Source organism: Pseudophryne corroboree, chromosome 4, assembly GCF_028390025.1.
Source record: "Pseudophryne corroboree isolate aPseCor3 chromosome 4, aPseCor3.hap2, whole genome shotgun sequence".
In the NCBI taxonomy this organism is placed as follows: domain Eukaryota; kingdom Metazoa; phylum Chordata; class Amphibia; order Anura; family Myobatrachidae; genus Pseudophryne; species Pseudophryne corroboree.
Window position 1 is genome coordinate 803,740,523 of NC_086447.1, and position 11,102 is coordinate 803,751,624.

General features: G+C 44.3%; 1 protein-coding gene across 1 annotated transcript in view; it reads left to right on the forward strand.

The window, feature by feature from the left end:
• PPP3R1 (protein phosphatase 3 regulatory subunit B, alpha) overlaps positions 1-10,551 on the forward strand; it is a 160,552-nt gene extending 150,001 nt beyond the window's left edge. The window contains exon 6 of the mRNA XM_063918400.1: positions 8,501-10,551. Within this exon, the coding sequence (XP_063774470.1) occupies positions 8,501-8,548 (48 nt within the window). The 3' untranslated portion in view covers positions 8,549-10,551. The remainder of the gene's footprint in view (positions 1-8,500) is intronic.
• Positions 10,552-11,102: the final 551 nt, after the last annotated feature.

Genomic DNA, 11,102 nt, shown 5'->3' on the forward strand with positions numbered 1-11,102 from the left:
TCCACTTTGCAGGAGATAGGTATATGTAACAAAGGTTTACATTTATAAATTCATGTCAGTGATCCCCCTCCACAGGCTAGATTCCCCCCCCCCCCCCCCCTCGCCGCCCTTTCCTGTGTGTCTCTGGCTTCACAACTGCCACCCTGTGCCTCTGGCAGGCCTCATCTCCCCTAGTTTGCACCAGTCCGTTCTAAACCGCTCTTGTCACACTATGAAAAGAGACCAGAAACAAATGATTCCAGGATGCACCCCATCACCTTATCTGCTGTGAATTGTTCTCCAGACTGAGGCCTCAAAGCACTTGCTCTGGGCAACGACAGATGTAACAGTGGTCAATGTCTTTGCCCTCTCTGGTGTTGGTTGTGCTTGAGTATCCACCCAGCCTTGCTATTTGTACCACCAGTCAATAGGCACTGGTGTAAAGTCTTTATGACCTTTGTTTGAAGAGGAGAAATACTGAGGATACTGATATTAATCATTTTATTTATGTAGCGCTCTTTCTACCATGGGACTGAAGGCGCATTACATGCATCAAAGACATAGCAGGAAATAATAAAAACGCATATAAATAAAATATAAAAAGAAACCTAGAGAGCACAATAAGCATAATACAGAGTTGGTGCTGACACTTTGAGTAATAACTTCCACGGGTTATGTATCCCACCCTTGAAAGGTACCAGATGAGGTAGCCGTGTGTAGGTCACACCTAGATGGGATGACAAAATGGGTGGATGCGGAATCCTAAGGCTATAAATGGGGTCCCAACATATCAGCTCTATGTATTTATCATCCCATCCATGAGCGTACCAGGTGAGGCAGTCAAGGTTGGGTCACTGCGAAGGTTACACTGTGGGAGATGAGCCTTACACGGACCCAGGTGTATGTATAGGAAAGGTGACACACATGTAATAGGATAAAACATCCATAGGCAAACGCAGGGAGTGTTTCCGGTTGCCTGGAAACCCCCTTCCTCTTGGCAAATGGCTCAAATTATGGCAATAGCAATGGTTCATAATACGATTACTAGAGCTGCCATTATATCATCGTGCAGTTTAAGGGACACAGCAGAGCTACTGCACATTTCCAGCCGTAGCAGCTTCTTCTACCAAGTTAGCTGTGTGTGTGGATCGGAGTCCTTAATCAGTGCACTGGACCAAAGAGTAGCTGCCAGAAAGAAGAGACAGGAGCCTTACTATGAGGTGGGAGAATGTATGCTTAGAAAGTGCAGTACTGATTCTATTATGTTTGTGTTTTTATTTATTATGGTATGTTTAACCTTTTTCCTGACCAATTATTTATATGATTTAAATGTTTGATACAGCCTATACTATTAACCATCTATAGTGTTAGATATTACCACTGTATTCCATATAGTATCCGGTGCATAAAAAACACCAATGTTTACATGTCCAGGGTCTTTACTAGGTTCTTCTACTGCTCCCCCAAACTCCTTCACTTGCTGCAATGTTCCACAGAGTGGGAGATTGCATATTGCATTTAGAAACCCTGATGCGACCATGCCAGGCCAGTGGTTAAATAAAAAACACATGGGATTTTCTGTTTCTCTGAAGAACTGGCTCACTGACAGTAATACACTAATTGTAGACTAATTTTAGTTTCAAAAAGCAAATCCTCTTCAGTATGAAATTAAGATGTCCGTGATCGGATAACTTCTGATATGTTTGTGGTAGATGTGGGGTTGAGCCCTGGTTTAATGTTACCCTGGAACCAATAACATTCTTATGCAACATTTTAATACATCTGGCTTCTGGGTGCAGAAGGTTACTCATTGATCATTCTTCCGTTAGGCTATTCTTTTACCAGGCTAATAGTTTTATTTCTCTAACGTCCTAGTGGATGCTGGGACTCCGTCAGGACCATGGGGAATAGCGGGCTCCGCAGGAGACAGGGCACATCTAAAAAAGCTTTTAGGTCACATGGTGCGTACTGGCTCCTCCCCCTATGACCCTCCTCCAAGCCTCAGTTAGGTTTTTGTGCCCGTCCGAGAGGGTGCAATCTAGGTGGCTCTCCTAAAGAGCTGTTTAGAAAAGTTTTTTTTTAGGTTTCAATCTCAGTGATTCCTGCTGGCAACAGGATCACTGCATCGAGGGACTTAGGGGAGAGATTTCCAACTCACCTGCGTGCAGGATGGATTGGAGTCTTAGGCTACTGGACACTTAGCTCCAGAGGGAGTCGGAACACAGGTCAGCCTGGGGTTCGTCCCGGAGCCGCGCCGCCGATCCCCCTTACAGACGCTGAAGAGACGGCAGAACGGAGGTCCGGAAAGCAGGCGGCAGAAGACTCCTCAGTCTTCTTGAAGGTAGCGCACAGCACGGCAGCTGTGCGCCATTGTTGTCACACGGCTCACTGACTCCGTCACGGAGGGTGCAGGGCGCTGCTGGGGGCGCCCTGGGCAGCAATATAATTACCTTTAGTGGCAAAATAAATACATCACATATAGCCATTAAGGCTATATGTATGTATTTTAACCCAGGCCAGTTTCTTAAAAACCGGGGAAAAGCCCGCCGAAAAAGGGGCGGAGCTTATTCTCCTCAGCACTCAGCGCCATTTTCCTGCTCAGCTCCGCTGGTGAGGAAGGCTCCCAGGTCTCTCCCCTGCACTGCACTACAGAAACAGGGTAACAAAGAGAAGGGGGGCATAAATTGGCGATATTTATATATTAAGAGCGCATATATAGTAAACACCTTCTAGGGTTGTTTATATACATTTATAGCGCTTTTGGTGTGTGCTGGCAAACTCTCCCTCTGTCTCCCCAAAGGGCTAGGGGGTCCTGTCTTCGATTAGAGCATTCCCTGTGTGGCTGCTGTGTGTCGGTACGTGTGTGTCGACATGTATGAGGACGATGTTGGTGTGGAGGCAGAGCAATTGCCGATGATGGTAATGTCACCCCCTAGGGAGTCGACACCGGAATGGATGGCTTTAGTTATGGAATTACGTGATAATGTCAGCACATTACAAAAGTCAGTTGACGAAATAAGACGCCCGGCTAACCAGTTAGTACCGGTTCAGGCGTCTCAGACACCGTCGGGGGCTGTAAAACGTCCTTTACCTCAGTCAGTCGACACGGGTACCGACACAGATGAATCTAGTGTCGACGGTGAAGAAACAAACGTATTTTCCAATAGGGCCACACGTTATATGATCACGGCAATGAAGGAGGCTTTGCAGATCTCTGATACTGCTGGTACCTCAAAAAGGGGTATTATGTGGGGGGTGAAAAAACTACCTGTATTTTTTCCAGAATCAGAGGAATTGAATGACGTGTGTGATGAAGCGTGGGTTAACCCCGATAGAAAACTGCTAATTTCCAAGAAGTTATTGGCATTATACCCTTTCCCACCAGAGGTTAGGGCGCGCTGGGAAACACCCCCTAGGGTGGATAAGGCGCTCACACGTTTATCAAAGCAAGTGGCGTTGCCGTCTCCTGATACGGCCGCCCTCAAGGATCCAGCAGATAGGAGGCTGGAAACTACACTGAAGAGTATATACACACATACTGGTGTTATACTGCGACCGGCAATAGCCTCAGCCTGGATGTGCAGTGCTGGGGTAGTGTGGTTGGATTCTCTGACTGAAAATATTGATACCCTGGATAGGGACAGTATTTTATTGACTCTAGAGCAATTAAAGGATGCTTTCCTTTATATGCGAGATGCTCAGAGGGATGTTTGTACTCTAGCATCAAGAGTAAGCGCGATGTCCATATCTGCCAGAAGAAGTTTATGGACGCGACAGTGGTCAGGTGATGCGGATTCCAAGAGGCATATGGAAGTATTGCCATATAAAGGAGAGGAATTGTTTGGGGTCGGTCTTTCGGACCTGGTGGCCACGGCAACTGCCGGCAAATCCACTTTTTTACCTCAGACCCCCTCCCAACAGAAAAAGACACTGTCTTTTCAGCCGCAGTCCTTTCGCTCCTATAAAAAGCGACCAAAAGGACAGTCTTATCTGCCGCGAGGCAGAGGAAAGGGTAAGAAAGGGCAGCAAGCAGCCCCTGCCCAGGAACAGAAGCCCGCCCCGGCTTCTACAAAGCCATCAGCATGACGCTGGGGCTTTACAAGCGGACTCAGGAACGGTGGGGGGTCGACTCAAGATTTTCAGCAATCAATGGGTTCACTCACAAGTGGACCCGTGGGTCCTGCAGATAGTATCTCAGGGTTACATGCTGGAGTTCGAAAGGTCTCCCCCTCGCCGGTTCCTAAAGTCTGCTTTACCAACGTCCCCCTCAGAAAGGACGTCGGTTTTGGAAGCCATTCACAAGCTGTATTCTCAGCAGGTGATAGTCAAGGTACCCCTCCTACAACAGGGAAAGGGGTATTATTCCACACTATTTGTGGTACCGAAACCGGACGGTTCGGTAAGGCCTATTCTAAATCTGAAATCCTTGAACCTGTACATAAAGAAATTCAAGTTCAAGATGGAGTCACTCAGAGCAGTGATAGCGAATCTGGAAGGAGGAGACTTCATGGTGTCCTTGGACATAAAAGATGCTTATCTACATGTCCCGATTTACCCCTCACACCAAGGGTATCTCAGGTTCGTGATACAAGACTGTCATTATCAGTTTCAAACGCTGCCGTTTGGGTTGTCCACGGCCCCTCGGGTCTTTACCAAGGTAATGACCGAAATGATGGTTCTTCTACGAAGAAAAGGCGTATTAATTATCCCTTACTTGGACGATCTCCTGATAAGGGCAAAGTCCAGAGAACAGCTGGAAGTCGGTGTAGCGCTAACACAAGTAGTGCTTCAGCAACACGGGTGGATTCTAAATCTTCCAAAATCTCAATTGACCCCGACAACACATCTGCTGTTCCTGGGCATGATTCTGGACACGGTTCAGAAAAAGGTATTTCTCCCGGAAGAGAAAGCAAGGGAGTTATCCGAACTTGTCAAGAACCTCCTAAAACCAGGAACTGTGTCAGTACATCAATGCACAAGAGTCCTGGGAAAGATGGTGGCTTCGTACGAAGCGATTCCATTCGGCAGATTCCATGCACGAACATTTCAGTGGGATCTGCTGGACAAATGGTCCGGATCGCATCTGCACATGCATCAGCGGATAACACTGTCACCGAGAACAAGGTTGTCTCTCCTGTGGTGGTTGCAGACTGCCCATCTGTTAGTGGGCCGCAGATTCGGCATACAGGACTGGGTCCTGGTGACTACGGATGCCAGCCTACGAGGTTGGGGAGCAGTCACAAAGGGAAGAAACTTCCAGGGCGTGTGGTCAAACCTGGAGACGTCTCTTCACATAAATATACTGGAGCTAAGAGCGATCTACAATGCTCTAAGCCTGGCAAAATCGCTGCTTCAGGGTCAGCCGGTGTTGATCCAGTCCGACAACATCACGGCAGTCGCCCACGTAAACCGACAAGGCGGCACGAGAAGCAGGAGTGCAATGGCAGAAGCTGCAAGGATTCTGCGCTGGGCGGAGAATCATGTCGTAGCACTGTCAGCAGTGTTCATCCCGGGAGTGGACAACTGGGAAGCAGATTTCCTCAGCAGACACGACCTTCACCCGGGAGAGTGGGGACTTCATACAGAAGTTTTCCACATGATTGTGAACCGTTGGGAAAAACCAAAGGTGGACATGATGGCGTCTCGCCTCAACAAAAAATTGGACAGGTATTGCGCCAGGTCAAGAGACCCTCAGGCAATAGCTGTGGACGCTCTGGTAACACCGTGGGTGTACCAGTCAGTGTATGTGTTCCCTCCTCTGCCTCTCATACCAAAGGTACTGAGAATTATACGGAAAAGAGGAGTAAGAACAATACTGGTAGCTCCGGACTGGCCAAGAAGAACTTGGTATCCGGAACTTCAAGAGATGCTCACGGAGGATCCGTGGCCTCTACCTCTAAGAAGGGATCTGCTTCAGCAGGGACCTTGTATGTTCCAAGACTTACCGCGGCTGCGTTTGACGGCATGGCGGTTGAACGCCGGATTCTAAAAGAGAAGGGCATTCCTGAGGAAGTTATTCCTACTTTAATTAAAGCCAGGAAAGAAGTGACCGCACAACATTATCACCGCATTTGGAGAAAATATGTTGCGTGGTGTGAGGCCAAGAAGGCTCCAACGGAAGAATTTCAATTGGGTCGATTCTTACATTTCCTGCAAGCAGGATTGTCTATGGGCCTCAAATTGGGGTCCATTAAAGTTCAAATTTCGGCCTTATCAATTTTCTTCCAGAAGGAATTGGCGTCAGTGCCTGAAGTACAAACTTTTGTCAAAGGTGTACTACATATACAACCCCCAATAGTGCCTCCAGTGGCACCGTGGGATTTGAACGTGGTTCTAAATTTTCTCAAATCTCATTGGTTTGAGCCTTTAAAATCGGTAGATTTAAAATACCTTACATGGAAGGTAACCATGCTGTTGGCCCTGGCTTCAGCCAGGAGAGTTTCGGAGTTGGCAGCTTTGTCATACAAAAGCCCATATCTGATATTCCATTCGGACAGGGCAGAATTGAGGACACGTCCTCAATTTCTCCCTAAGGTGGTTTCGGCATTTCACTTGAACCAGCCTATTGTGGTGCCTGCGGCCACTAGCGACTTGGAGGACTCCAAGTTACTGGACGTTGTCAGAGCATTAAAAATATATATTTCAAGGACAGCTGGAGTCAGAAAATCTGACTCGTTGTTTACATTGTATGCACCCAACAAGTTGGGTGCTCCTGCGTCTAAACAGACGATTGCACGTTGGATATGTAGTACAATCCAACTTGCACATTCTGTGGCAGGCCTGCCACAGCCTAAATCTGTAAAGGCCCATTCCACAAGGAAAGTGGGCTCATCCTGGGCGGCTGCCCGAGGAGTCTCGGCATTACAACTTTGCCGAGCAGCTACGTGGTCAGGGGAGAACACGTTTGTAAAATTTTACAAATTTGATACTCTGGCTAAAGAGGACCTGGAGTTCTCTCATTCGGTGCTGCAGAGTCATCCGCACTCTCCCGCCCGTTTGGGAGCTTTGGTATAATCCCCATGGTCCTGACGGAGTCCCAGCATCCACTAGGACGTTAGAGAAAATAAGAATTTACTTACCGATAATTCTATTTCTCATAGTCCGTAGTGGATGCTGGGCGCCCATCCCAAGTGCGGATTGTCTGCAATGCTTGTACATAGTTATTGTTACAAAAATCGGGTTATTACTGTTGTTGTGAGCCATCTGTTCAGAGGCTACTTCGTTTGTGTTATCATACTGTTAACTGGGTTCAGATCACAAGTTGTACGGTGTGATTGGTGTGGCTGGTATGAGTCTTACCCGGGATTCAAGATCCTTCCTTATTGTGTACGCTCGTCCGGGCACAGTACCTAACTGAGGCTTGGAGGAGGGTCATAGGGGGAGGAGCCAGTACGCACCATGTGACCTAAAAGCTTTTTTAGATGTGCCCTGTCTCCTGCGGAGCCCGCTATTCCCCATGGTCCTGACGGAGTCCCAGCATCCACTACGGACTATGAGAAATAGAATTATCGGTAAGTAAATTCTTATTTTTTTTTCCATTCAGTGGTCTGGAACGTAAGTTTAATCTTTACTCTTTTAGTCACAAATTAAAACGTGTTAGGTGCATAAAGGGTTTGTCTAGATATGGTCATTTTAACACCTATGCGATAAATCTGTTTATGCGTTGCTGCTGTTTAGTGCGCCCATTCTCTGTTTGCCAACAATGGCAGGGGTGTCTGACCGTTCCTGCCACAACGAACTGCAGATAGGAAACAATTACTGTTTCTTGTGGGAGCGGGGTTGGGTTCTCCTTATTTTTTTTTTATTTTTATTTTTTTGTGCAAATTGAGGTTTCCTTGGCTCTAAGACTAAAGATTTACTTTAAAGTAATACAATTTAAACAAAAATAGACCACTTTCGGAGTGTGCTAGACCTATAAAAGCAGCTTTGTTAGGCTCCCTCATTATCTCACAGCTGTCCTGCATTGTAAGCTCCTGCGAGATGTGGCGTGATTGTCTGCCAACCTGCCACCTCAATCCCCTTTAACCTTTTCTTTCGGAAGCCAATATAAGTTACCACTTCTGCTTCTGTGTGGCTATGCGCCAGCCAGGCTGACACTAATACTCTGTGGCCTGGTTTGCCTTTCTGTCCTTCTTTTCCTCACCTCTTGTAGAAATCTTATTTACAGACAGCAAGTGTTGCAATTTTTGTGTTCTGTTTTCGGTCTTGCAAAGTGATTCGGAAGCCTGATATAGCCGAGTGCCCACTAAGCTCTATTGTATTCTGTGATCCTTTTCCTCTAATTTCCATAAACCCTTACCCTGTCCCCTACCCTAACCCGCCTAAGGTGGCGGCTGGGGCTAAGATAATGAGGGTGGCGGCTGGCGCTATCACCCCCTCTAGTGCCTAACCGCATCCCATTATAACGTAAGTATAGTTAGGATAGTTTTCCGATATATTTTAAACAAAATAAAAACACAAGTGACTTATTTTGTTAAAACCTTTTTTTTTCTGTTAACTGATGGATTGTCGTCTCTTGCAGGTCGTAGGAGGTTTAGATATCCACAAAAAGATGGTGGTTGATGTGTGACTCTTCAAAGCATCACCCAACACTTTTGCTTTCTCCTCCATCTCTGAAGATCTGCTCAAGACGTCCAGCAACGCTCTCTTGTGTATTTTAAATGGAAGTATTTTTCTCTGTGAAGCCACATTTTCCAACATGAGCCTCATGAAGCCAACTTTAAGTGTTATTGAACATTTTATTCTCTCAATAACTGTGTAGCACTTTAAGGTCTGAAGGACAGCGAGATGGGGAAGAGCGTTATCAGTGTGATGGAGAAAAAGAAGGGAGTTGGCTTTTTTTAATTTATTTTTTTTTCATCTTTTATAACGAGGAATATATATATATAGCTTTCTATGTAGAAATTAGATTGGCTTAAACGTCATTTACTTGAGTGAAATCGAAACTAGAGTAAAGAGTGCCAAGCAGAACATAAGCCGTTCAATACATGAAAATAAATCCTTACTTTTATTTCACACAGTATGTATATGTGTGCATGTGTATGCAATGTGTGTGCGTTAATCTAGGTCTCAATAAAGCAATGCGGATATAGAAGAATGTATATTTGCGACTGGGTGTCTGGCAGGTGTGCTGCTTGTGGTGTTTTTATTTTTCTCTCTTGGATTTTGTACATTATCTGCTTAGATTAACGGGAAGCAACAGCGTTGATCACTTTACATGTCTTACATGTGTTTTTTTTTTTACGCGGGAAATTTGTATGTTTAATTTATACATGTTAATATATTACCAGGGACTGTGTCTCTTTCTTTTTGAAATGTAGTTGAATGTTACTGCCAAGTGGGGGGGGGGGGGGAATCCTTTTTAATGCAAATAGCAACTGCACAACCTCTTCTGCTTTATGTAGTTGATGAAGCCACTATACCTTTATTTTCCATCAATGGAGCAGCTGCAATGGGTATACTGTACGGGAGGACCCTCTGCCTTTTACATAAGCAGTGTGACGCAAACTACTGCAGGCAGCATAACTGGCAACGTTTAAATATGCACACACTGTCACTCGCACACACTGTGGGAGGGGATTTGTATTTTCCTGGTGAAATGTTTGTCATCCTTTTACGTGAAATGAAATCATGTTGTTTTAACCTGTTCATATTTACTACATCATGTGTGATATAAAAGTAGAGACTTTTCTGAATCTTTTCCACCTCTCCTGTTTCTGCTCGGGTACTATTGGCTGGAAGATATATATATAAATGCATTTGGAGAAATTTTTTTAAGCATATCCATGGTGTTTTTATTTTCTTTTTTGTGTGTTTTTTTTTTTTAATATATATTGATATTAGTAACGGGCTAGTGAATGATTGCAAAAAAATAAATAAATAACAATAGAAACAACTTGCCTGCCATAGCTGTTCCTTCAACTGAGTTGCTGCACATTAGGGGCTCTGTTTGTGCGAGAGAAATCGAGGTGCTTGATGTCCTTGCATGACATGGAGTTTTGCATGTAGATCGATTTTAAAATGTTCCTCTTGTTTACATAATTTGCATTATATATACAGTAAATATATATATATATTAAAATAAAATAAAATGTTGCCAAACTTTGGTACATGTTGATGTTCAAATAGATAATAAAAAAAAAAATCTCCACTTCATGTTACTTTTTTCCTCTGGATCAGTTCCGTGGTTCGTTGTCCCAGCCAGTGGTCTTCTGTCCAGTGTTAGCTGCCATGCGCTCTGCTTCAAGAGGGATTTAGTCTATTGTGAATTTAATCTTTTTTTTTTTTTTTATTATTTTTGTTTGTACATAAATTGTGTTATAACCTTTTTAGCAGACGCATCCTATTTCTTATGCTTGTGCATATCTTGGCTGAACATAAAATAGCAATCATTTTCCTTTTATTGGAGATTTTTTTTTTTTTTTTTTCCTTTTTAATTTTTTTTTTTTTTATGGTTTGTGTGGGGAAATGGTTAATGTTGAAAGTAAATTTTTCTTTCTTCTGCATGCTATATAACTTGTAGGAACTGTAGAATCCTTCATACTGTATGAATAAAAAAAATGGAACTTGTTACTTTTGTTTTTGACTTCTTTGTTATATGGTTCTGTTGGAGTACTTGTTTTCCAAGTAGAGGCTTTACGCAGGAGTACCACACCATACCTTACTAGCTGTGCACATTGTATCACCTTCTGCTGATGTAACATTTGTAGAACCCAAACTATTAACCGTCGATGGCACTTTCTAAGGTTACATTTGTTTTCCAAAGTGGCAGCACAAGGTGGGTGAACTATTACCCTATGCTTTGTAGAGGTCTAATCTAGCCAGTGGGCTGCTCTAAGTGAGCTGAAGTAGGGGATGTCTCTGCAATTGGGGTGGGTCTGTTCTTTCTAAAAATAAAAAAAAATAAGTTACTCAAATCCAAGTGATATAAAGTAAAAACTTTTTTTAAGCTCTTAAATTTAGCCATCATTGTGTAACTGTTATAAACATTATACTGGTGCTTGTTTATTGCGATCCAGCTTAGTTTTACTACTGCTGATAGGGGTGCTGTGTGGCTGACTCTGAACTGTGTCTCTCTGAGACTCTGCCTACATGTACTGTATTTTCACCAGTGTGTGTGTATA